Source organism: Chaetomium tenue (genome assembly GCF_020726465.1).
Source record: "Chaetomium tenue strain MPI-SDFR-AT-0079 chromosome Unknown F5144scaffold_2, whole genome shotgun sequence".
In the NCBI taxonomy this organism is placed as follows: domain Eukaryota; kingdom Fungi; phylum Ascomycota; class Sordariomycetes; order Sordariales; family Chaetomiaceae; genus Chaetomium; species Chaetomium tenue.
Genome location: NW_027117330.1, coordinates 4,459,862 through 4,484,046, shown reverse-complemented (window position 1 = coordinate 4,484,046; position 24,185 = coordinate 4,459,862). Strand labels below are relative to the sequence as shown.

General features: G+C 55.0%; 7 protein-coding genes and 3 non-coding genes across 10 annotated transcripts; 3 read left to right on the top strand and 7 right to left on the bottom strand.

The window, feature by feature from the left end:
* Positions 1-305: 305 nt before the first annotated feature.
* F5144DRAFT_564336 (POT family-domain-containing protein) lies at positions 306-2,513 on the bottom strand. Its single transcript, XM_066788421.1, has 2 exons — positions 1,286-2,513; positions 306-1,229 (listed from the first exon to the last, which is right to left on the bottom strand). Exons 1-2 carry the CDS (start codon positions 2,442-2,444, stop codon positions 538-540), a joined length of 1,851 nt encoding a protein of 616 aa, XP_066647189.1. The 5' UTR covers positions 2,445-2,513; the 3' UTR covers positions 306-537.
* An 818-nt stretch (positions 2,514-3,331) lies between these two features.
* F5144DRAFT_564229 (uncharacterized protein) lies at positions 3,332-4,303 on the bottom strand. Its single transcript, XM_066788420.1, has one exon. The coding sequence runs from the start codon at positions 3,876-3,878 to the stop codon at positions 3,504-3,506; it is 375 nt and encodes a 124-aa protein (XP_066647188.1). The 5' UTR covers positions 3,879-4,303; the 3' UTR covers positions 3,332-3,503.
* A 1,245-nt stretch (positions 4,304-5,548) lies between these two features.
* Positions 5,549-7,638, top strand: F5144DRAFT_140885 (uncharacterized protein). Its single transcript, XM_066782390.1, has 3 exons — positions 5,549-6,315; positions 6,366-6,691; positions 6,747-7,638. Exons 1-3 carry the CDS (start codon positions 5,976-5,978, stop codon positions 7,224-7,226), a joined length of 1,146 nt encoding a protein of 381 aa, XP_066647187.1. The 5' UTR covers positions 5,549-5,975; the 3' UTR covers positions 7,227-7,638.
* F5144DRAFT_t48 lies at positions 7,551-7,635 on the bottom strand. Its single transcript has one exon. It is a non-coding gene; the product is annotated as a tRNA-Ala (tRNA).
* A 515-nt stretch (positions 7,639-8,153) lies between the features above and the next one.
* On the top strand, positions 8,154-8,234 carry F5144DRAFT_t51. The gene has a single exon. It is a non-coding gene; the product is annotated as a tRNA-Arg (tRNA).
* Positions 8,235-8,528: 294 nt separating this feature from the next.
* Positions 8,529-11,458, bottom strand: F5144DRAFT_507052 (nucleophile aminohydrolase). The gene is made up of 4 exons (XM_066786482.1): positions 10,698-11,458; positions 9,643-10,626; positions 9,103-9,578; positions 8,529-9,029 (listed from the first exon to the last, which is right to left on the bottom strand). Exons 1-4 carry the CDS (start codon positions 10,956-10,958, stop codon positions 8,993-8,995), a joined length of 1,758 nt encoding a protein of 585 aa, XP_066647186.1. The 5' UTR covers positions 10,959-11,458; the 3' UTR covers positions 8,529-8,992.
* Positions 11,459-11,665: 207 nt separating this feature from the next.
* Positions 11,666-14,883, bottom strand: F5144DRAFT_564223 (neutral trehalase). The gene is made up of 5 exons (XM_066788419.1): positions 14,389-14,883; positions 14,258-14,321; positions 14,078-14,202; positions 12,279-14,020; positions 11,666-12,216 (listed from the first exon to the last, which is right to left on the bottom strand). Exons 1-5 carry the CDS (start codon positions 14,563-14,565, stop codon positions 12,069-12,071), a joined length of 2,256 nt encoding a protein of 751 aa, XP_066647185.1. The 5' UTR covers positions 14,566-14,883; the 3' UTR covers positions 11,666-12,068.
* A 1,588-nt stretch (positions 14,884-16,471) lies between these two features.
* F5144DRAFT_507046 (uncharacterized protein) lies at positions 16,472-18,183 on the top strand. Its single transcript, XM_066786481.1, has 3 exons — positions 16,472-16,993; positions 17,044-17,238; positions 17,295-18,183. The coding sequence occupies exons 1-3, from the start codon at positions 16,490-16,492 to the stop codon at positions 18,009-18,011; spliced, it is 1,416 nt and encodes a 471-aa protein (XP_066647184.1). The 5' UTR covers positions 16,472-16,489; the 3' UTR covers positions 18,012-18,183.
* A 478-nt stretch (positions 18,184-18,661) lies between these two features.
* Positions 18,662-21,258, bottom strand: F5144DRAFT_140805 (uncharacterized protein). The gene is made up of 2 exons (XM_066782389.1): positions 20,708-21,258; positions 18,662-20,653 (listed from the first exon to the last, which is right to left on the bottom strand). Exons 1-2 carry the CDS (start codon positions 21,097-21,099, stop codon positions 18,727-18,729), a joined length of 2,319 nt encoding a protein of 772 aa, XP_066647183.1. The 5' UTR covers positions 21,100-21,258; the 3' UTR covers positions 18,662-18,726.
* A 2,460-nt stretch (positions 21,259-23,718) lies between these two features.
* On the bottom strand, positions 23,719-23,810 carry F5144DRAFT_t47. Its single transcript has one exon. It is a non-coding gene; the product is annotated as a tRNA-Phe (tRNA).
* Positions 23,811-24,185: the final 375 nt, after the last annotated feature.

Here is a 24,185-nt window from a genome sequence, read left to right as displayed (position 1 = left end):
GTGTGTCAGTCTACTTTGGGATCGCAGCTAGTCTGTTTCGGTTCCTGGAAGGAAGCAGTCGCTGTGGGGAACGGCAAGGTAATTCCTTGACATCGGGCCACTGCTGTACAATGAATGACACGATCTATGAGCGACCTGGTCGGTTGCTGGGCGGCGTTGAGAAAGGAGCTCAGTCACACTTCCACAGGGGAGACGCAGTCCCGGTCTTATGCCCCAAGCCAGGAGCAGCCCGTTGCAGAGCAGCGACCACACGGAAGCAACACATAATCACAGCCAAGCAAGCACCACAATACCAACAACAAAGCTCTGCGCGACAACCAGTGGGCACACATCCCACACATTTAAATTCGTCATCTGCCTCTGTCCACAGAGACAAGTTGGTATCAAAGCTAAAACAAACCACAGCAGCCAACCACAAACCTGGTTCGTTCCAAGACAGGCAGGCAGATCTGCTGCATAACTCATCCATTCGCGCACACTCGTGACCAACATAAAAAGACATCACCACACCGCCGCCCACACTCAAACCCAAAAGACTCAAACCCTGACCTCGGACTTCTCGTCGTCCTCGAACTTGGCCTCGGAGACCTTGTCGCCAATGGCACCCTTGGGCAGCATGTTGAGCTGGTCCTCCTGCTTGTCGAGGTGGCGGAACTGGATCCAGAACATGGTGCCGCCAAAGACGGCGAGGATGGCGACGACGGCATAGTTCCAGACGAGGAGCGGGTCGTCGGCGAGGGGCACGAGGGCGAAGCCGATGGCGGACGAGATGGCGTTCATGAACAGGGCGACCGACTGCACCATGGAGCGCATGTTGGCGGGCGCCTTGGAGTGGGCGTACTCGAGCGAGGTGATGGAGGCCATGATCTCGGAGAAGGCGATGAGCACGTAGGAGCCCGTCTGCGCCCACATGCTGATCGGGGAGCGAGCGCAGCCCTCCTCGGTGCCGGGGACCAGGCCGTTGGCGTAGTAGCCGCACTCGTTCTTCTGGTAGATGTAGTACTGGATGACGCAAGCCCAGATCATGGCGCCGGCAGCGACGTAGTAGCCGATGGCAATACGCTTGAGGGGGGTAGGGTTAATGCGCATCTTGCGCAGCGCCGGGTAGACGACGGTGTCGAGAAGCGGAATCATGATGATCAGGGCGAAGGGGTTGAGGTTGTTCATGACATCGTTGGGGACGCCACCGACCTGCATAGTAGCGGCCTGCGAAACCAAGTTGTTGTTGACTAGGAAGCGTGAGTTAGTACGGCGTCACTGACAACAGCGGGCGGAGGTAGCTTACTTTGGTTGTAGCAAAGCCAGAAAAGGGGGTACCACAGAAAGACAGCGCAGGCGTTGAAACCACGGTGGACCTCGTCAACCCAAGCGTCATTGAAGTCCATCCACTTGGGCTTGGAGGCAGCGTCAAACTTGGACGGCTTGACGTTCTCCCAAAAGGTGCCGTCGTGCAATTGCCGGTACGTCTTGACGGGGTTGATGGACCAGCGGCCCTTGTTGGCGAGCAAGAAGAGCTTGAAGGACCGGCCGAGAACGGAGCCCTCGGGCGGGACGCGCTTGTAGCGACGGCGGCCCCAGAGCATGACCAGAGGGCAGAGACAGAGGAGGATGGTAGGGAGCGTGAAGGACAGCCAGAAGCCGACGTAGTGCTCGCAGTAGACCATGGCGATCTGGCCGCACAGGGCGCCGATGTTGATGAACAGGTAGAAGTAGTGGTACACGCGCGAAGCTGTCGCCGCGGGATCGACGACAACGCGCTCGCCGCCCGGCAGTGTCCTGACAACCATCCTCTCGAGGTCGAGCTGTTCGACAATGAGGGGGTTGACGTTGGGTTTGAAACCACCAGTACCAATACCCATGAAGACGATACCGACGACCAAGGCACCCAAGGAGCCGTTGGGGTTTTTGATAACAGCAGGAAGACCGGCGACGATGAGGATAATATGGCCAAGGATGTCGATCATGAGGGCGGTACCGATGGTCCGGAAGCGGCCGAGGTAGCTGTCGGCAACCCACGCACCAAATAGGGGCATGGTGTACTGCCAGAACGAGTTGAAGGTGGTCAGGGCAAAAGCTGTCCTCTGGCCGAGGCCCAGGGCACCGGCTTGCCCATGCTCGATGTCGTAGCTGGCGCCAGTGGTCGAGTATTCAGGCATTTTTTGCTGGATGAAGTTGGTAAAGACCGCCGTCGTACCGTAATACGAAAAACGCTCGCATAGCTCGATGAAGGCAATGGTGTAGATGCTCCAGGGGATTTTGTCAGGCACTCGGCGCAGAGTGTGCAGCTCCTCTTCGGTCGGGGAATCGCCATCAGCGGTAGTGACACTGATGCCTAGCCTGCTGTCTTCCTGGGCGGACAGGGTGGGGGCCAGCTTGGTCTCCTTGTCCTTGACAATGGCGTGGACATCGTCGCTCACAGCGACGCTGGTCGGGTCTGACGCCATGGTGGAGGGGGGAGCTCGTCAGTACAGGGTCGAACTGACTTGACGAGGAGGAGGAGGGGGAGGATGAAGAATCGAGTTTGACAGCTGGAGCTGGAAGTCGCAACGCAGGGACGAAAGATGGGGAAGCTATATAAAAATATAGGATGTCTCGTTATAGTGAGACATCCCCGCACGGGAACCTGGTAACATGGGAGAGAGACATTTGGGATGGTCAGATACCACCCTGGAATTTCTGAAAGTGGTGAGGTCCCTCCGGCCGAGCAATCAGAGGACGCGCAGGACAGGAAGATGGGATGGAGACGCGGGGTCCAGGTGGGCGATTCCTTACGGACCCCGAACGGCGAACCACGCGAAAGGGAGGAATGGCCACCTCTGGAAAGTGCAGAAGTCTTGGAACTCTTGCCACCTTCCGAGATGGTTCAAGAGCGCCAAGTGATAGCGGGCGGCAGGGTTACACCTCGCAACCCCTCCATGTTGTTGATCATGCGAAGGGGATGAGGCGACGGGCAGCTGAATTGCCCCAGGCACCAAAGACCCGGACAATTGTTGTGTTTACGCTTCTCTTACATGGTGTGTTGCGATACTCGACAGGCATCAAATTGGGGCGTATGTCTTGGCGTGCCAGGCTTGACGATGCTGAGACAGTAGCGACTTGAGCGAAGCTTTCGCCGACACGGAAGTACAGCTTGGCTGCGGGCGCCAGGACGCAGCCACGGCAGCCGCCCGCAACGGCTCGAGGTTTGGCGGTCACACTCTGGAACTGAAGAAGCACAGAGGTTGGGTCAAGGTTGGTAAGGATTTGCCATCCACATGGAGAACTTCCTAAAGCAACCATGCCCAGACCCTTGGCGACCAACACCCGACTGGCTCGATAGGCCGTGTAATGTCTCGAGTGCCGCCGAAGGCGCTTGGCACACCCGGGTCCGTTGACCGCCAAGCGGCGCCGAGGCATGGCGACCTGAGCGGAGGAAGCTTCTCTCGCCCCACGGAGGTCGCGCCGTGTTTGTCGGGATTTAGCAGCTGATAACTAGCCGGCCAGGATTCGCGGCTTGCGCTGAGTTACCCCTTCAACCCCAGTGTAGGTGTCTTGAGCCTGGCCCGAGTGTCCACCGGCTCTGGGACCAGGCTCAGCCAGGGCAGCCCAGCCAGCAGGTACCGCCCGGTGGCCAGACCGTTCAAACGAGCCGGCTGTTGTTTTTTGGTTGCTCCAGGGCGGCCTCGAAGGCGGGGGCCGAGGGAATAGGAAAAAGTCAGAAGCCTGCAGGCCGTCTTTCCGACGCTATCTTCGGAGTACTGTGTGCTACGAACAGCAGTACGCTTATCGGCGGCCGAGTCCGAGCCTTCGTACCCGAGCGGCTCGCCCAACCGAGGTGTCGCCATCTCGCCCAGGCTGTTGGGAAGCTTCATCTCCTTCCCGAACGGTACGCTGGGCATCTTGGCCTTGACAAACAAAATCGAAAAGTTCGGCCCACCGGTATGGATATGGTGTGGTCCACAAACAAGAATTTTTCTAGCTGTTTTTTTTTTTCGAAGCTCGCTTGCTCGACATCATCCATCTCATCTTATCTCGGGGTGAATACCTGGATTGGAACCCACAGTTTGGCTACCGGCATTTCTTGTGGTTACACACAAGAAGAGTTCGACCAAAAGAAATGGAGTTGTGACAGATGCGAGGTCCCCAATTAGAGAACCGAGAAACATTGCCGTCGTACCGCCCCACTTGACCATGTCGTATCGTGTATCCGATCCGGCAGCGCGTCGGTCTGGCTGCATTGCTGTTTCGGCCGGTGGAGGAATTCGGTGGTTGACTTTGAGGTGCCGTGAAATGTGGAGGGAAATCCCCCCATCTCCTTATTAATGTGGCTTGAAGAAAAGCCGGAAAACAAAGCCCATCGCCCCTGCCATATGGTCCGCCAAGCACGGCGTTGGCGGGGCACTTACACAGGAGTTACACCTGCCAAATTGGGAAGTATGGGCAGTCTGGCCGACGGCACCAGTAAAATTATCTGGGATAGATGGAGCAACCAGTTCCTGACTGTGTAACAGAACCTCTAACGAGCGTGCGACACAGAACGACACCTGCTGCCCGGTCCAATAAATCCTTGTTACCTGCCCTCACGGTACCCCAATGGCAAAGGATCTTTGGGATCCCATATGTACACCCGCCATAAACTTCGATCGACTGGATCGTAACGTGACGAGTGGCAACGTTTTGTACCGTGAAACTCCGAAGTTCCGCGGGGATAGGATATCAAACCCCCTCAATAACATGACGTCAAGCTATTCCTTCCTATGCAGCTCGGCTATCACTGCCGTACTCACGCAGCGTCCCGGGTACCTGCACTTGCTCAGGAAGAGACTTTTCGGATTTTGGTTGTCAACCAGTCAATCCGGTGTTCCATGTTGGAGGGCTTTGATATTGATGGGACCCGCACCCGTGGACCTTTTGGTTTCGTGGGGAATGTGGAGCGCTTGGCGCACTGCATCGCCCTGGGAAACCTCACCTCGCCGGAACCAATTTCCATAATTAAACCTAGGAACCCAAGAAAAGAATGAGAGAACCGAAAGCGAAAATATCTACCTTGGTGGCACGGATGTAGGCCCTTGTCTTTGGTTGGCAACTGACTTACGGAGTGCGATGAAGGACAGTCAACCACTACACCTGACCGAGACAAACGGTCACTTCTCGCTGGCTGCCACGGTTCGGGCCGAGAACATGACTTCCGATCCCGGCCGCTGAGTTTCTCGGGATGATGGACTATGGGGGCAACACCGCACGGCGATGCCGACGAGGTCCCTTAGACAGGGCACGGCATCAACACTCAGACATTAGAGTTGACTATTTCGACTTGTAGCTCGAGTGCAAATCTGGCTTGGCCCGGTATGTAATGGGGCTCATTACTTCTCTTACTAGGGCACCTGTTTGAGGTGCTTTTTAAAGGACGTTGGTCATAGGGATCACCGCCGCCGATGGAAGCTGAACTAATAAGACTCTCTTGTAGGTTAGTTAGTTATGCCCCTGCCCAAAATCGTTACCTCGACATTAAATCTCAACGACGCACACAATGCTGTGCTTGACTCCCGTATGCCCTTGCTTACTGATATACTGACTTGCGTCCCAAGACACCACCGACGGTGAGCCCAGTCTCAGGGCCAACTCCTCTTCTCATCCTGACTCGTCGGTAAACTGTTATTGTTCCGTCGAATCCAGTCACATAACGTGTTCGTTAGCTGTTCACTGTCGCCGAGGGAACGAGGCAAGGGTTAGGGTCACAACCATTGGAGGTGTACTGTGTAGATGCCAACGAAACCTTCGGCTGTAGGAACGAAAAGAAAGCCATTCAGGAACCCAAAGTCTATTCATTTTCTCTCCGTTTTCTTTATTTTATTTGTTTTTCTCGGTTTCTTTTACATCTTACTCCTTTCTCGATTTTTTGTTTACCCCTCGAGTTCGACTTCTTTTTTTGGCCAGGTGTCAGGCAAACATTAGGGTTCCCAATTCCATCGAACGCCCAAACCCTTAGGGCGCTCATGGACTGCTCGCAACCTTTAGACCCGGCCGCGCGCGACGAAGTGCGGCGAAAATTCTACCGCATTGTTGAATACTTTGACCACACTAGCGGCCCGGATTCTACTAAGTCGGTGGGTGGGAGCAGTCCTCGATACAACTGTGCCAAACTCATCCGTTTGACACACGACTACGCCATTTCGCCTGTTTCACAGGACACCTATCTACGGGCATTCTTTCGTGCTCTAGAGCTACCCATAGATATAGATGGTAGCGAAGATGTCGAGAGCGACTTGGACGAGAAGGCCCAGGCGAGGTTTCTCGGCTTTGCAGATTATTTACTGAACAATTTCTTTCTCCCTAGTAGGCCATCCTACCTTCCATTTATCTAGGCGTATGCTAATGAATCCCAGTCAAAGCATCCGCCCGCAAAACGTACCAGCCGCCCCCAGAGTTTCACTACGACACACCAAGTCCACAAGACGGCAACAGCTTTGTAGAGACCCCAGATCGGCTCTCAGCTCTAAACGATGCCTGCCTTATTCGCGACCGCCATCGCTGCGTCGTAACACGCAAGTTTGACTCGGACGAAGCCGAGACGCGGCTCAAGAGAGACGGCGAGAGCGCTCGAGATGACGATGGTGTTCCGTTCGAAGATGACCCGCGGCCGTTTTACCTCTTGAAAGTGGCCCATATTCTTCCAGGGTCCTTGGCGAGGTCCAAGAAGGGCACGGAACTGGTACGCCAAGTAAGGAAGCTGTTAATACAAGGTACATATGTTTAACCTCACTTAGAACCCCTCGAAGCAAGCCGCACTATCGATCCTCAACATGCTTGACGACGGAGTTGTCCACTTGATCGAAGGAGCCGACATCGACAAGCCCCGAAATGCCGTGACCCTTGACCACAATCTCCACCATTGGTTTAGCAACTTCGACATCTTCTTCGAGCCTGTTCCAGATGCCGACGACCATACCTACCGCATCGGCTTTTCCCTTCCTTCTATTCTCGTGAGGGGCATCCTCCCTGTCGTTCGCAAGCTCTATCTCACAGAGGAGCGCACAATCGAACCCCCTTCTCCCCGGCTGCTAGCAATCCACCGCGCAATTGCGCACATTTTACATTTGTCCGGGGCAAGCAATTATATTAATACAATCCTCAAGGATTTGGAAAAGGCTCAATGGCATTGCGCGGAGGCGGACGGGTCGACTGACCTGGGGCGGCTGGTGCATCTTGGACTCTGTCTGGACGGCACTATCAAAGCCCAGAGGTAGCGAGATACTGTCAGATGCCTCCTGGAGTACTGTTGGATATAATAAAAATTATATGAACTGTGATACGGGGATAGGAGGTATGTTTATGGCTCTTGACATTTCCATATCGCGTACACCGGGTAGAAACATATAGAAGGAGAAGAAGGAAGAGAAAGAGAAAGAAGAGAAAGAGAAGGAGAAAGATAAAAGAGAAACAAGGAAATGGGAGGGGAAAGAAGAGAAAGAGGCAGGGAATTTAGATCAAGAAAAAAAAAACGGTTAAAGAATTAAGCAAGACAAACAAAAAGTAGAGCCAACTCGGTCTTCCCCTCACAGGTGCTTGGATGGACATACCGCGGATCGAACGCGGGACCGTCTGTAATCAATGGGTCATTGCAAAACAGAAATCATACCACTAGACCATATGCCCGTAGACTCTTGTTAAGGATGTTTTCTCAGCCACTCGTTATCCGACCAGGGTGGGGGCAGCTGTGCCCTTGCCATTCCGTGAAAATAGGAGACTGTGACGGCATGTTCTAACCCTAACCCTGGCCGCAACCCGAGTGGTGGTCTGTGCGCCTCCCACCTGTGTTTTCCCACAGTTGTGCGAATCCTGTATCTTGATTCTTTTCTTTTCTTCTCTTTAGCTTTAGATTCACGTAATTGAGTGGGATCATTTGAGCCTTTGTGCCTCTATTCCTCGCTCGCTCGTCACAGAGACGAAGAAATGAAAGAGGAACTTATATTAGATATCTGTTATTATTTAAGATATTATAGTCTAATAATAAAACTTCTATTTCCCTTAGTAGGGAGTAAAGTAAGAAAGAACTCGGCTTGCATCTATCTCTCCCGAGCCCACTATCTTTTTCCCCACTACGAAGCTCGACAACCACACACATCCTTATAGTTTGGACTACTCCGCAAGTTATCATCCAACAAATCAAATAAGGTTTCGTAGCGCAATGGCAGCGCGTTGCTTTCCGGTTCTCCAGCTGGCAAAGGTTCTGGGTTCGAATCCCAGCGAGATCGATTCATTTTTCCGAGTTAATACAGCTTGGAAAATCTTTTTGATGGATCTTGCACATGCTTCTGCTGTTTCTCATCACCAAACAGTTCATTTTTTTGCTGCCTTGGTGGAGGGTAGAGAGTATTCCATGCCCCCTCAACCGCCATTACTAGGGGAGAAGTCAAGTGTAATAACCAAAGAATGGGATTAACTTCTCATTTCCTTTGATATATAGTCTTGTATTTCCCTCCCTCTAAGCATCGCCAAACTTCGATGAATGCCCATGATCGCTCGAGTGGCCCGCCCCTACCCCCCACGCGCCAGCTCACACACACTTCACACATACCCCCTCCACCAAAGACCAAGCAGCTCATGAATAGGTTTTACATTTGAACTCCCCTCCAAACTCATCTATGCCGCCGATGCAAAGTGAAGCAAAATCCCCACCCAAATGTCCATTTACTTACATGACGCGGCGAGGCCCCTCCTAGTATGTCTATCGACAAGAAGGCAGAACAGAAACGGGTGTTTTCTCCCCCCGAGCAAACACTATAGCCTCCCACCCCCGATTTCACCTCCTTCTCCAGAAACCAGAAGCCAGGGGAAACAAGAAAACCAGACCCCGGCCTCTTTTCTATCCCGTCTATTTTGGATGCGTCCGTTCTAAAGCCTCCCTTCCTTCCCTTCCAAGGGGGTTCAATTCCAAGCAAGGGTGCGTTCGTTCGTTCGTCCGATGAAGTTCAAGGAGCGAATACCTACCGCCAAACACTCTGGCGGGTGCTTATTGCGGAGTCGGCTCGTTCGCCCAGTTGTGCAGGCTAGAAACAGGCGAGTTAGCAAACAGACCCATTCCCCCCTTACCAGATTCACGGAGTGCAGCAAGAAACATACCTGATATCCTGCCGATTATTCGGATTCTCCATGCCGGCGTTCTTATCCTCCCCATTAACCAAATCCACATGGCCACCCTCCGCAGCAACAACCGACGCAGGCGCCACCGCAACCCCACCATCAACCAGCACGCGCTTAGCCGCGACGTTGACAGGCCCGCCGTTGCCAACCACAGTGGCCTGGAACGCCGCACCGGTAGAAGCCGTGGCGGCGCCCTCGGCCATCTTGCGCTTCTTGCCGCGGCTCTGGTTGAGGTGCTCGAAGTAGCCCTCGGGCACGGCGGTCTTGTACTTGCCGCAGAAGACGCCGACCTCGAAGTCCTCGACCTTGCCGTCGGGGGTGACCTCCATGCAGGCGGCCTTGAGGTCGTCCAGGTCCTGATAGATGACGTCGTCGGCGTTGATGTGCCGCGCGATGTCCTCGCGCGTCTTCTCGTGCGCGATCAGTTCCTGCGGCGTGGCGAGGTCGATGCCGTACTGGGGTGTGTTAGTCGGCGGGGTTTAAGCGGGAATGGTTGGGGTGGTTGGAGGGGAAACTCACGATATGGGGGTGCTTGATGGGTGGCGCACAGCTGGCAAAGATGACCTTGCGGGCGCCGGCCTCACGCGCCATGCTGACAATCTCCCTGCTGGTGGTGCCGCGCACGATGGAGTCGTCGACGAGGCACACGACGCGGCCGTTGAACTCGGACTCCATAGCGCTCAGCTTGCGGCGCACGCTCTTTTGGCGCGCCTTCTGGCCGGGCAGGATGAAGGTGCGGTAGACGTAGCGATTCTTGATGAAGCCGTTCGAAAAGGGCTTGCTCAGGCGCTCCGACACGACGGCCGCCGCCGTGTTGCTCGTCTCGGGGACCGGGATGATGACGTCGATCTCCTTGATGCCCTCCTCGCCCAGCACCTCGCGCAGTTTGTCGGCCAGCTTGGCGCCCATGTTCTGCCGGCTGGTGTTGATCGAGATGCCGTCCATGATGGTGTCGGGACGGGCGAAATAGACGTACTCGAAGATGTCGGGCGAGTACGCCTGCGCCTCGGCGACCTGGTGGAACTGCGGTGTGCCACCCTTCTGGATGAACACTGCCTGGCCGGGGAGGATGTCTTGGAAGTTGCGGAACCCCAGTTGGCGGAGGGCAATACTCTCCGACGCAAGCATGTAGTCCGTACCACCTTCGATCGTGGCCGACGGCCGGCTGCCCATGATCAAGGGGCGAATGCCGAAGGAGTCGCGGAAAGCGAGAATACCAAAACCCGCAATCATGGCTGTGGCAGCCCATGCGCCCTTGCAGCGCTGGTATGTCTGGGCCAGGGAGCTGAAGATGTCATCGACGTTGACGCGGGCCTTACCCGTTTCGTTGAGGGCGTTGGCGAAGACATTGAGCATCAGCTCGCTGTCCGAGTCGGTGTTCACATGGCGGTGGGCCTCCTTGTCAAGGTAGTCTCGCAGCTCGTTCGCATTGATCAAGTTGCCGTTGTGCGCAAAGCAGATGCCATAAGGGGAATTGACGTAGAACGGCTGGCTCTCGGCGCTCTGGAGGGGAGGAGTCAGCTTGAGCACACAACAACAACCGACATACAAAGAAACAAGACATTGAAACCTACCGAACTTGTTCCCGCAGTCGGATACCGCAAGTGGGCAATGCCCATGTACCCGGGCAAGTCGGAGACACGCTTGCCATCCTCAAACACCTTGGACGCCATGCCATTGCCCTTGCACTGGAAGATGCGCCCGCCAGTCGCGCAGGTCGCAACACCACAAGCATCCTGGCCACGATGTTGGAGGTAGTAGAGACTCTCGTGCAGGTCGACGGCGGCATCGGCGCTGGACGAGTCGGCCAGGATAAGACCGAGAATGCCGCACATGTTGCCGGTTCCTTTTGTGGAGGGGGGTATCAAGTCAACAATAACAACAAGAAAACACACAGAGAACGAATTGGATCGAAAGAGCAACTCTCTCTGTTTGTTGGGTAGTTCCCGAGGTGGGAGAGGGAATTCACACAGGTGTGGGAGGAGAGTGCCGAAGTCGGTCACAGGCTTGTTTGTTGACCACGCGACGAAAGCACACACGGTTCCTTCGCTAGTGAGTGGCAAGAGAGAGAGATGGGGGATCGGACGAAGAGAGGCCTAGAACAACAAGCCGTCAGGAGACAATGGTAGTTCGCCGCCGTGGGAGAAGGGCCAAAGGCAACAGGCGGTGGCAAAGACAACCCGAATATGCTTCCATTTTTCTAAAAGTTAAGAGTGGTTTTTCGGTTGCTGGAGACCGGGCACCGGCATCCCTCCATATATGGCGGGGAAAATTTTCTGGAGGGGCACGTTCGCTGCGGGGCAAGCTGCAGCGTGCATGCTGTGGCGCTGGGGAATCAAGATTGTTGCTTGGCAAAGCGTTATCCAGCTTATCCGTTGGTTGCCGCTGCAACGGTTGCCGGTGCCCGGAACAAACCCAGGTTACAGTGGGTTCCGGAAGGAGACCGGAACCTGAACAGAACCTCGAGGCTCAAAGTGACATGGCACTTGCACCACAACATTCATTAACCTTAATTCAACAATGGGTTACCTCATTATCAGAGTGTTAGGTTAGGTTATGTGTATTCTGGAATAACCCTACATTGAATGCCTACATAACATTACCAAATCCCAAATAAAGGGTGCCGATGAACTGCCTAGTTACCCATCCAGTCCTTGACCTTGCCATGTCGTTGCCCGGCCTTCCGGGCATGGCACTGTCCTGTCAAACCCTGCCTCCTGACTAGGCTCTTAGTAACAACCCCCCTCCCCTCACGCAGTCATCCCAGGTAATATGCAACAATCTAGGCCGTTTAGACAAAGGCGCTGTTCCCGGCCCTCCACACCAAGAGAGGAAAAGAGGAAGAGGGAAAATAGAGAGTAGGTGAATCTCCCAAAACGCCTATTGATGCCGTGGGAATTGCAAAGGAATCCAGTCCCATTCCCAATTTCAGCAAACTAGGGCGCTCAAACCAACTCAGCCAGAGCTTTGGCCCGGTTCTCTTCGATCGCTTTGACAAACGTCTCGTAAGGGGTCAGCGTGCCCAGGGCCCGGCGCATATGACCGTTGACGATCTGCAGGCCGTAGATGTAGCTGGCGTTGACCCAACCGAAACTGTCACTTGGTTAGCATCTTTGAAACAATTATCCACTTGCTTGCTGCTAGGTGGTACTCACCCCTCCTTAGCCACGCCCTTGAAATCCAGCCCCTGGTTTCCATACTCGGCATCGACGCGGTGGGGATCGATGGGCCGTGTGACGTCGTATTTCTCGACCACAACGCCGTTGAAGTCGACAAAGGCCTTGGTGATCATGAAGAGCCACTTGTACGCGAGCCGCTCCGCCTCGTCGGTGAAGCTGTAGCGGTACAGCCCGGTCCAGGCGAGCATCTGTTGCGGTGCCCAGCCGTAGGGGTAATCCCACTGTCGGTTCGGTCTATCGAGGCCAATCTCGCCGCGGCTTTCCTTAGTGCCGGACAGCAAGCCCCCATAGGCCTCGAACCGCGGTAACGCCTTGGTCACCATGGCGGCAGCCTGCTTGGGGCTGCTGACGCCCGCCCAGAGGGCCCAGAAGGTGGTGGCGCTCTCGTAGTCGCAGCGCTGGCGCTTGGCGGTGTCGTAGTCGAAGTACATGCCTGCTTCCTCGCTCCAGAGGTACTTGTCAATGGCCAGCTTGCGGCGCTTGGCGCGGCGGTCCCAGATGGCCGATGTCTCGACGTGGCCGGGCTGCATGTCGCCGACGCAGTACTCCGCCGGGATAACCAACTTGTCGCCAAACACGTTGCGGATGGTGCGCCCGATGTCCGACTCGTACTTGAAAAGCAGAGAGTTGAGATCGATGGTGGCCAGATCGGCACACACGCCCTCGAGGCGGTACGAGGTGTCATGGCCCGACTCACGCACGGCGCGGTCGTGCATGAAGTAGTCGTCCAACTTGGGCTCCTTGATTTTGCCCGTGTTGTACGCCTCGACGAACTCGTTGAACGTGACACCGTGCTTCGCGACGTACGGCTCCAGAATGTGGAAGAAGTGGTCGGCCTCCGTCTCGGGGGGGACGCCGAGACCTTCAGGCCTGTACCGAGAGAGGCCGGTGACCGGGTCCAACCGAGGTTCCGCCACCCAAACGCTGTGGTACTCTTTAATCGCCGCCAGGATAGCAGTCCGCAAGAAGTCGGCCGCGCCAGGCTCGTGCTTGATCTTGTCGTAGACCCGAAGGGCCATGTCCGTCAAGAAGGGGGGCTGTGACCGGCAGAGGTAGTACGACCGCGTGGCGTTGAGGATTTTGCCGTAGTGCTTGATGCAGAAGCAGAAGTTGAGCACCATGGACTTGGCGAGGTCAACCCTGTCGTTCACTAGCAACCCGAGAGATTCCATGTAGCTATCCCAGCCGTACAATTCATTGAACCGCCCTCCGGGAACGACAAAAGGCCGACCCTTCAGCGTCTTCTCCCCCGTCTCCGGGTCTGTCTCCTCCTCCATGTCCACTGCCAGCAGACCGGGCTTGGAGTTCATATCCCGGACAATCTCGGGGGTGATCTTCTCCGGGAGAAGCTGCACATCCAACCGGATATCGGGTTTTTCCTGCGCTAGCTTGGTGTAGTACTCGTATTGTTCCGGGGCGCCCCTCGGGATGTAGATACGTGGCCGAGGATCGTCGGTCCAGTCCTTGGGATCCCGCGCTGCAATCTCGATGCTCGAAGCGTCGATGCGCCGTGTCAATCCCTCCCAAAAGTGATCGCGGATCAAGCGTGACAACCGGTTGACAGGGTTCTCATTCAGTCTTGCCTCGTCGAGGATGATCTGCTTTCGGCCATATTCTTTAGCGAGTGAGAGCTCCTGCAATAAGTTGGAGAGCATATAGGTGCCTCGAATGTCGAAGCGGTTGTAGCCATTGGAGGCAGCTGTGCGGAGGCTAAGAACCTAAGGTTGTTTGTCAATCTTCCCCCATCACGCAGCATCTTTGTTCGGCTTTCTCACCTTGGGTCCGTTGTCCTCAATGGTGATTTGCATGTTCTGATCTGTGTCCTCCTGCGCTTGTAGACTCTGGAGTGTCGGCTCGACCTGGATCAAGAATTTGCGGGTATGGGGCATGGTAGATTCATCTGGGCAGGCGGTTCCTTAGTAGATGGGCTGTGAACATTTCGGAGATGCTCTTACCGTGACTCCCTCGTCTGTACGGGTCAGGTGTAAAGAACCGCTCCATCTGCTTCAGCAAACCATTCTATTGCAAATATTCCGTCAGCAATCGCCCAATGCCCGCCCAGAACCCAGGGCTCCGCAACGCCTACCTGTGAGTAAGTGCGCGTCCGAGGACCAGCACGGTTGTTCCTATGGCGGTCTTCGGCGGTATAGTAGGTTTTCGCGTCGTCGTAAACATTCGGTACGTCATCAGACAATTTCCTTGTGTGTAGACCGGGAGGAGGAGGTGCTGGACCCGCCATTTGGGTTTCCGGATTAATGGGCATCGTGAACCAGCTCGGTGGAACGATCAATGTGGTCGATGTGGTCGGTGAACGGGCGCGACTCGGAATGTAGACTCAAAGCGCCACTCGGTCTGTGCTCTGTGCTCGCGCCTGCTTTCGGGAGTTGGAAACTTAGCTAGGTTCTCGATAAGGCGAAAGAGAATCTGCACGCTCTTGTCGCTTGTTGGTTGCAAGAGAGAAGAAAGGGACGAGACTGCAGAAGGGGCCTGCGGCGTTGCTGGGAGAACTTGTCTCACAATCGGTGTAGCATCGGCCGGGTTGGGGAGCTTTGGGGGAGGACAGGGTCCGCAAGGTGCCACTTACTGCAGCGAAAAAAAGACCAGGGGACCGACCGAAATTGGGATTCGATCACGGGGGCCTAAAAACTACCGCCAATCTGGAAGCAGCAATGGGGCTCGGCTAGGGGGGGTGGATTGGGGCGAAAAACAGGGCTGAACTTTTGTTTCTGTTGGTGGGTGTCTCGGGTGTGCAATGCGCTTCTTGGGACGAGAGCGGACGGCGTTGTTGTTGGGCTTGCGGTCCTTGCACTTTGCCGATGATCGGACAGCGTCACACAGCTAGTTGACTAGTTGATTCTCGAGGTTGGCCGTTTTCGGGCGTGTCAAGCGTTATCACGAGCTGACAGTTGTCAATGTTGGGGCAAGATTGAGAGTTGAACGAGTAACGTTTGAAAGTTGAGTGCCTGTAAAGTAGATGGTCTGTTCGGACTGGGCAGCTGTTGGTGGAGTTCCGGGTGGCAACCTAGCCCACGATACTTGGGTGAGAGACAACTTTGTATGTAGATCTTCCAATCTCTTGGCTCATAAAAATGACACTTGGACAAGCTGATGGCGATCACACAAGATGGAGCTATGGATCCAGGCTTGCCAGGCTGTGTATTGTCATTCTTCTTTTCCAGCTGTCTCCGGTCGGAATTTGCAAAATGGCAGTTCAATATTCGAGTACCAGCCTTGCCAGCCCAAGCCCGGCGTTCCTGGTGTCGTCACTCTGGGACCCCAGGGCTCCTGCAAGTGGATTGCCTCCAGTGTCACAGCCGGCTGGCTGCGGGGATCATGACGCTGCGGATGCAACATGGCACTAACAGACAGCTCAGGGCCCACTATGACGGAGGCGTTGTCTATGTTTCAGCATCCTCTTCCTGTTCCTTTCCACTCGCAAATCTCCAGTCCTAGGATGAGTTTACGTGGCTTCGAGATGCAATGCCGGAGCCACGAAGACAAGTCTCGGTTCCTTTTCGACACCGAACTTTTTTGGCGCGGTATCGGAGCTCGTTTTCGGAAGTTGACAGGGGCAGAACAACCAAGCATTCCAAGCAGCCATGGACCCCCGCGCACCCACGCAAGGGCTGTGATACCCCGCGGTGTCATCCCGCTTCCGGGGGGGAGGTTGGAGATTGGGAAACCGGAACCGAAAGACGAGCAAGATCCGGTGACACAATAGTCTTACTCCCTTCGTGATATTTTCTCTCCTCTTCCATTTCACTTCACATGACCTCCTTCCGAAGCGCTTCCCGTGGTTCCCGAAGCTTGGCACTTCCTCGCAGCCCGCTAGACCAAGTCAGGCGATATTCAAAACGAAATAGCGTGGGGGTCGAGGAGCGGAAGGGACGGAAACGACAGAAGAGTTCATCGCCATTTTGGGAGGCCCGTTGACGAGGAGGTGGGCAGCTGATATAGGCTCGGATAGTCTGCTCTTTTGTTGATTCCCCTTCTCCAACTCTTCAAAAATATCTAAAAATGATGTGCAGCCCGCCGCGCACGCGCGCCAACCGCCACCAAGCATTTGCACTGGTTATTCCGGTTGCGAGCGGGGAAATGCATATTTTTGCTGCTCAGCGGCATGGCTACGAATCGACAAGTTCTCTTTTCTATGCCTCTGAACGCCCAGTCTCACTCGACCCGAATCCATGGAAAGCTGGCTGAAATCATGTGGAGCGGTGGGCTTGGACGACCTGGAGCTTGCCGATTTCCCGGTCACCGGGCGTGGTGTCAAAACACTGCGGCGTTTCACGAAAGGAGAGAGGATTCTCACCATTCCCTCTGGCATTCTCTGGACGGTCGAACATGCATACGCTGATCCCCTCGTTGGGTCAGTTCTGCGCTCAGCGCGGCCGCCCTTGTCTGTTGAGGACACCTTGGCTACCTACATTCTCTTTATCCGTTCTCGCGAGTCGGGTTACGATGGCCTGCGAAGCCATGTGGCGGCGTTTCCTACGAGCTACTCCTCAAGCCTCTTCTTTGCGGAGGACGAGTTGGAAGTTTGCGCTGGTACTTCACTGTACACCATCACGAAGGAGCTGGATCGATCCATCAAGGACGATTACAGGGCATTAGTTATGCGAGTGCTTGCACAGCGTCGAGATCTTTTTCCACTCGATAAATTCACTATCGAAGACGTAGGTGTTATATACGTGTGTGTTGTAACTCGACTGCTAAACGCCGCTTCTTCCCTTCGTTTTAGTACAAGTGGGCTCTGTGCACCGTCTGGAGTCGTGCGATGGATTTTGTATTGCCGGATGGGAATTCGATTCGACTTGTGGCCCCTTTCGCGGACATGGTGAACCACTCGTCCGAGGTTGAGCCATGCCACGTCTACGATGCGTCGTCTGGAAGTCTCTCGGTCCTTGCGGGAAAAGACTACGAAGCTGGAGATCAGGTAGGTTCGTCCCGTTCTCTGTCAGTAGACCCATTTACTTACGCCAGGACTCTCAGGCTTTCATCTATTATGGATCCATTCCAAATAGTCGCCTTTTACGTCTTTATGGCTTTGTCGTGCCCGGTAATTCCAACGACAACTATGACCTCGTTCTTTCAACGCACCCAAGTGCGCCATTCTTCGAGCTAAAGCAGAAGCTCTGGGCATCGGCGGGACTCGATTCGACCTGTACCATCTCCCTCACTCTCGCCGATCCGCTACCGAAAAATGTCATTCGGTACCTCCGGATTCAGCGACTGGATGAATCGGATTTCGCTGCCATAGCACACCGGCAACTCGCTGCTGCAGATGAGAAAATCAACGATTCGAACGAAGTGGAAGTCCTACGGTTCTTGGTCGAATCGTTCTGTCAACTCCTAGACGGTTTCGGAACGCAGCTGGAAAAGCTCGAAGAACAACTCGCGGAAGGTGTCTATCCTTCGGGAGGAAACGCATGGGCTGCGGCGCATGTCAGTTTGGGTGAACAGCGGGTGTTGAGGTTGGCGAGGAAAAGAGCCGAGGATTTGCTATCCGCAGCGGAGAGTGAAAGCGGCGATGTCAGGGGCTCGCTGCCAGCAATGGCGCGATGCGCAAATTGTGAAAAGGACTCTGCCCAGTTGATGTTGTGCGGAAGGTGCAAGGCTATTCCGTATTGCGGGCGGGCATGCCAGGTCGCTCATTACAAAGAGCACAAGGCAATATGTCGAGCTATCGCTTCCAAGAGCGGTTCTTGAGATGGAATGAAGGGAAGCGGCCTGGCCTCTCGAGCAGCATCTGTCGCGTACATACCTTAGGAATCAGTGTGGAGAGCGTTTGGTATGCAAGCCATCCAGGCAGTACAAAACATCACGTGGTTTCCCGATCATCATCCAGTGACCTAGGTTTCCCCAGAACCCCAAACATCACAATCCTCAGTTTCTGATGGAAGAAACATGGACGTTCCTCACGTGGGTTGGAGACTTGGCAATCATGGGGAGGGTCTTGGCATATTCTCACAGCTCGCTAGGCCAATTCAGGTAATTTCAAGAAGACGGCGTGGGGGTCGAGGAGCCGCGGATTCAACTCTCTCACTTCTCATCAAAAGCGGCTTAGTAGTCAACTAAAACAATACAATAACTATTGCAGATTCAGCTTTGCTAAATGCCGCTACCTTGTTTCTGCGGATCTAATTATATGCTCCTGAAACAAGCCCCGACCGCGCCACCTTCGGCCCTGTTGGCCATCTTCAGCAGCCCCTGTATTGAACCCAGCTGGGCGGGGGGGCCAACCCATTTTCCAACCATGGCCCAAATTCCCACCCCCCAGCGTACAACCATGTAACCAACGCCCATCATTCGTACCATGCTATGCTGAGAGACAAAGTAAAAAAAGGAAAAGTATAACGAACACAAGACAATCTGGAGAAACAGAAGAGGGGCAGAGTGAGCCAGCAACCCACTACCTAGTTAGTTAGTAATCCTCCAGCTCACTCGGATGCTCCCACTTAATGGGATGCACCAGCATGCTCCTCAAACACATGCGGCCGGTACTGCTGGACCTCTCCTCGTCCGCCTTCCCCCCCCTCAGGGTCCCCTCACCGGAGCGACCCCCGTTCGGCCCCCGGCCATCATACTGCGCATAGCCCAGCCAGCGCCTCCACAACAGGCCCGCAAACTCGCTGTGGTAGTACCAGCTGGTGCCCTTGTGGTTGTGTTCGTTGCGCAGGTCGAACGGGCTGCCGCGGCCGCCGCTGGAGTGGTCGCGGCCGCCGTTGAAGGCGCGGTCGACGGTGGCGAGGTCCCATTCGCGGTCGATCAGGACCGGGTGGGGCGCGTAGACGGCCTTGAGCCCGTGGTGCAGGGCCGCGGAGGCCGGGAACATCTCGCTGAACATGGTGTGGTGCAGGCGCCAGTTCTCTTCGTGCATGACGGCGAGCAGGCGGCGGCTGAGGCGTGACGCGGTGATGATGGCGCACCGCCGTGGGGGGACGGGTAGGGTGGTGCTGTAGCCGGTCACGTCCTTGGAGAACACCCACCCGGAGTCTTCGGCGTCGAATAAGGGGTTGAGCGTGATCAGGTCGGCTTCTTCGCCCACCCCGCAGGCCGGGTCCGCGCGCGTGGCGCACTGCTCCGGGATGAACCCCTGCCCTGCTGCTTCGGTGCGGAGCGGGGTGCGCCCGGGGAAGGCTACGGGGCCGAAGACGGCGGAGCGGCCGCTGGCGACGGTCTCGCGGTTCACGAGGGCGGTGAAGTTAGCCCAGTCGCCGTGGTACCGTGGGATGTAGTACTTGGCGGAGCGCTCCCAGGCTCCGACGCGGGACTGCTCCTTGCCCCATTTCCCGAGGCGGTCGAAAAGCTCGTAGTAATTGCCCAGCCAGCGCATATCCAGCTCCCAGTTCCAGAAGTGATCGTACTCGGGGTGGTTCATGGCGAAGTACTGGAGGGGCATGTGCGCACTCCGGTAGACGCCGTGGATATCGCCGCCGCTCGGGTTGGAGAAGCTACGTCCAAACTGTCCGGGATAAATCAGACGCATCTGGTCCTGGGACCAGAGCGTGCAAATGCTGTGGAATTCGGCCGGGACGTAGTCATCGAGAATTCGTTGGGCCGTTACTGGGTCTGCCCAGATGGCTTCGTTGTCGTCACGGACGTGGAGCAGGAAATGGACGTTGTATTCTCCGCCTGACTTGAGAGCGAGCTCCGATATCATGGCGCGGAAGTTGAGAACTGCGTGGTGCGTCCACTGGTATCCAGTGTATACCCGCGCGACAACGGCGGTTCGCGATATCTTGTCCTTCGGGCGCTCGCTGTGTGAGAAAGACCGGCCGGTCTTTTCGGCTGGCGAGGCTACGGATGTTTGGCTAGGGGCGTTGGCCTCGGCGAAGCGATTCTTGTTGGATTCGTAGCATCGAGACTGCGCGTCACCCCAGTCAACTTTGTCGTAATTAATCTTGCCCGTCTTCGCCCACACGGCATCATTCCCTGCTCGCTCTGTATCCATACCAACTTCCACTCCTCCTTCCTCAAACCGGTAGCCTAACCCGTAAGGACCATATCTTCCAAACCTATCGAAGCAGACATCGTCCCTTAACCCCAAGAGGCTATGGGAACCGATGACAGGCTCCGACTGACCCTGGATTAACCCGTTGTAAGCGTAGAGGTCCGGGACGGGAATCTTGTTGTCTTTGTCGAGATAGCAAGGTTGGACCTCGTGGTATTTAGCGGTGTATGACGGCGACTCGTAATCAGGCTGCGGTACAAATGGGGTGGGAGTGGGCAAGCCCGTGTACGAGATTGTGAGTGGGAACGGTGACTTTTCGTCCTTTGGTCTAGGATGTTCTGGCTTGTGATCGGAGGCGGGAACGAGGGCCTTTAGGCCGACGAAGAACCCGTCGAGACTGCCAACGTTAGAGTTTGCTACGCGCCTTGGGGGCAACATCCGGGGTTCTTACTGCTTGAACTTCAGCCAGTGCGGCATTCCTTCACGCCAAACCGGGTTCGGCGTTTTGTCCGGCCCGGTTACCACCACGACAACCCCGGGATTGCCTTTGGCGGCGTCGTTAATACCATTGCCGCGTGCATCCTCATCTGGGTTGGCCTTCGCCAAACCGAGCAATCTCTCCCTGCGAAGACCCCTCTTGCTGGAGGTTAGTGCGAGGAAGAAAAGAAGGATGGCCGCGGCAGTCCAGAGGATGAGCTTCCGGTATAAGCCATGGCCCAGCAATATCCATCCCCGGACCCTCGACCTCTGGCGCACTGAGCGAGGTAGGAGGGGCTTTTCGTCCTTGCTGAGTAGACGCGACAAAGATGAATTGGGTCGGGAAAAGAACGCGGGACGCTCCATCGCTCTAGACTCGGGAGACGGCGAGCTGGTGCGCGATCAAGTTGGTGCGAATCAAGTTAGTCTTTTGCTGGCCAGCAGTAGGCAGCTTGTAATGGGCGTGTAGGAAGGTTGGCATGTAGATGCAGCCCAGAGAATGGGACAGGAAGATGAGGGAAGATGAATGTTGTGTCGGAAATGAAAAACCACGAGGACGAGCGCGACAACCTTAGGTAAGGTACTCAAACTCAAGGCAAACGTCACAAGGCACCGGCACTGGACAGGCCAACCAAACGAGACTAGCCTGAAGCATGACCACCGCATGCGCAAAGGTGGCGACCCATGCAGGCACACGGGGAAACGGGTATCAGAGAAGGCGTCAGACAGCGTCCTCGGTCTGGGCCCGCACAAGACACCCGCCCCCTCCCCTCCCCTCTGAGCCCTAAGCCGTGGTCACGGCGGCCGACTAGGCCCCAAAGCTTAGCATCCCCACAGGGGTGCCGTCGTTGGCAGATAACATCCAATGACACCCATGTCAGCCCTGTGTTAGAGCCTCACGGATCGCCGGGAAACCGGGGTGGTTCTCGCATCCCATAACTAACAACATCCTTGACCGAGGTAATCAAGCTTCTAACCGAGCTACGGCTGCGGCAAGTGGATGATTGATCCGGGGGGATTTAAGTGTCACAAAATGACGGATCCAGAAAAGATCGCTTCTGATACGAAAAAGAAGTCCGATGTTAGAGCTCAAGGTAAATAATATCGGACGCTCCTTGTGATGGTAAGTGGGCATGTTGTATTTGGGGGCCGATAGATCTGGTTGCTGAAAGATGCAGTCGAGATGGATGGCCAGATCTGGATCTTGGTGTGCCTGTCATTGGGCCCCACACCCCACACTAAGGTGCTGGCTTAACGCCGATTGGCCAAAGAGCCCTTAGAGGTTCCAGATTCAGCTCCTTCCAGAACTTCGAACCTTGAAACACAGCACCAAACACTCCGAGGACTGTGCCACTTGCTGACCCCCTCAACCCCCAACATCAGAGTTGGCCAGAAACGTCAGCCGAATCTCTACACCTGGATACCCGCCTTCGGGCCCGTCTCGCATCGGTATGGGGATCGTATCGCGGGTCCACACCACGGCTCGAGTATAGATGAAGCCGATGCCGCCAGGATGATCCGGGAGTTCCTGCCAAGTCGCCGATCCGTGAGAGACGAGAGATGTTGAAGGGTCCTCTTCGACGACCAAAACGCACCCGTTTTCAGATTCTGTTTCAAGCTGCATTATTACATTCACTTCATCACGGCAACCCAAACAAACGGAAACGGGTACGCGCCAGGGCGTCGCTGCCGATCAGCGGCCAAGAATAGAAGCTTGAACCAACTGGGGCTCAGCAACTTGGAGCTGTCGCTAGCTGAGGAATCACAAATATTACTCACCTTTTTTTGCCTTTTTTGTCTGGTTACTTTTTTCTTCTTTTTTTCTTATCGGTTCTCTCCTATCATCCGAGCGGGATTCGCCAATATGATGTTAGAAAGGAGACGAAAACGCCACAACGGCTCGTAAAACTCCCGGGCGTTCTCGAGTTGGCCCAACCGTGGGGGCGTGCCCGTTTCATGTCACGACGCTGCCTTGGAAGCGGGACGATCCACGACTGTTGGCATTAAGCCACCCGCTCACCCGTCAGCGCAACACATTATGTGGAATCCAAGCCACTCGTTAAACTGCGAAATGGGTAAGCAGCCCATCCGAAGTTGTGGCCCTACCGTAGATCCAGATCTCGGCCGGACACATGCTCCCGAACCAGCTCACAATAGCGCGCATGTTTAGTTTTGTAGCGCCGGCATATAACGGCGTTAAAGACCTCAACCACAGTCTGAGGCAATGTGAACTTGCATACATGCTACCGCCGCACAAGCAAGGAGGCACCTCACATCCCCTTTGGCCACTTCAGCCCCGGGCCCTACATCACATCCGAGCAATTGTACTAGGTGGAGTTCGGGAATTAAACAATGCCACAACAACCAGAACAACTTTTCCGGCATGCTTTACGATTTTCCAGTCGTAATTAGTCCTAAACATACACTAACCTCCTCCCTCTTCAGAGTCTAAACTTACCTATCCACCACCCCGGAAACCAGCACCCCCCGGGCCGAGATAGACCTGGCTACGTTAAAGAGTTGCAGAATCTTCCTTTGGCAATGTGACAAAGCGTCCGTCATTTCGCCGTCTTCCACAGTCTACTCGCTCCATCAGCCCCAATGACACAGCCCTCGCGGATAAAAGTGAGGGAAGGTTGGGCTTATTTGAGAAAACTATCAAGGTCAAGTCTGCAAACTTGACGGCTGAGAGACATCAATGGCTTTGACGTGCTCAAAACAGCGCCGCAGAGTGAGCCCAGGTAGTTAGGTTGGAAGCTTCTTCCCTAGCTGAATTTATGGAGTTGACCTTCACCATCTCTCCTTTTTTTTATTTCGCTTTTTCAAGACACATCAGGGCTGACACCTGCAAGTTAATGATATTTCGAACCGCGAACAACTAACGCACCATTTCTATTTTCTAGGCAAGGAGAATTTTGTCACCATGGTGTTCTATTGTGCAAAAGTGAAAAAAGAGTTGAGGATGTTTTCACATCCTTTTTTCAGTGCGGTTTATGTGGATCGAACACATGACCTTCAGATTGCAGTTCCCGAAGTTTTACTTCAGTCTGACGCTCTCCCAACTGAGCTAAACCCGCTGAATGATTGGTCTTCGAAAGGAAAAGAAGACTCATGTGTGGAACGGGGAGTGGAGTTCGGTTGAGGGGCCAGTCGCCAGTACAACTCCAAGATGGTTGCAAGTGGAGCACGGGAGTCAGCCACCCCCGCATTCTTCCATGGCCATAACCATCTCTCGCGTAAATGGTCCACCAATCCGGTTCTCCGGGGAGCGGTTCCGGGACTGCCAGAGGACTTGGAGTTGCTGAGGAGAAGACCAACTCCCTTCCCCATCTCCCCATGTATCCCTGGAGCTAGTGGATGCGTGTAAGTGGCCTTCCTAAAACACTGGCTAGACTGGCAATAATATCTCTTCTCACAGTCAGCAAGAAACTCATCAAGTCAGATAGGGCAAA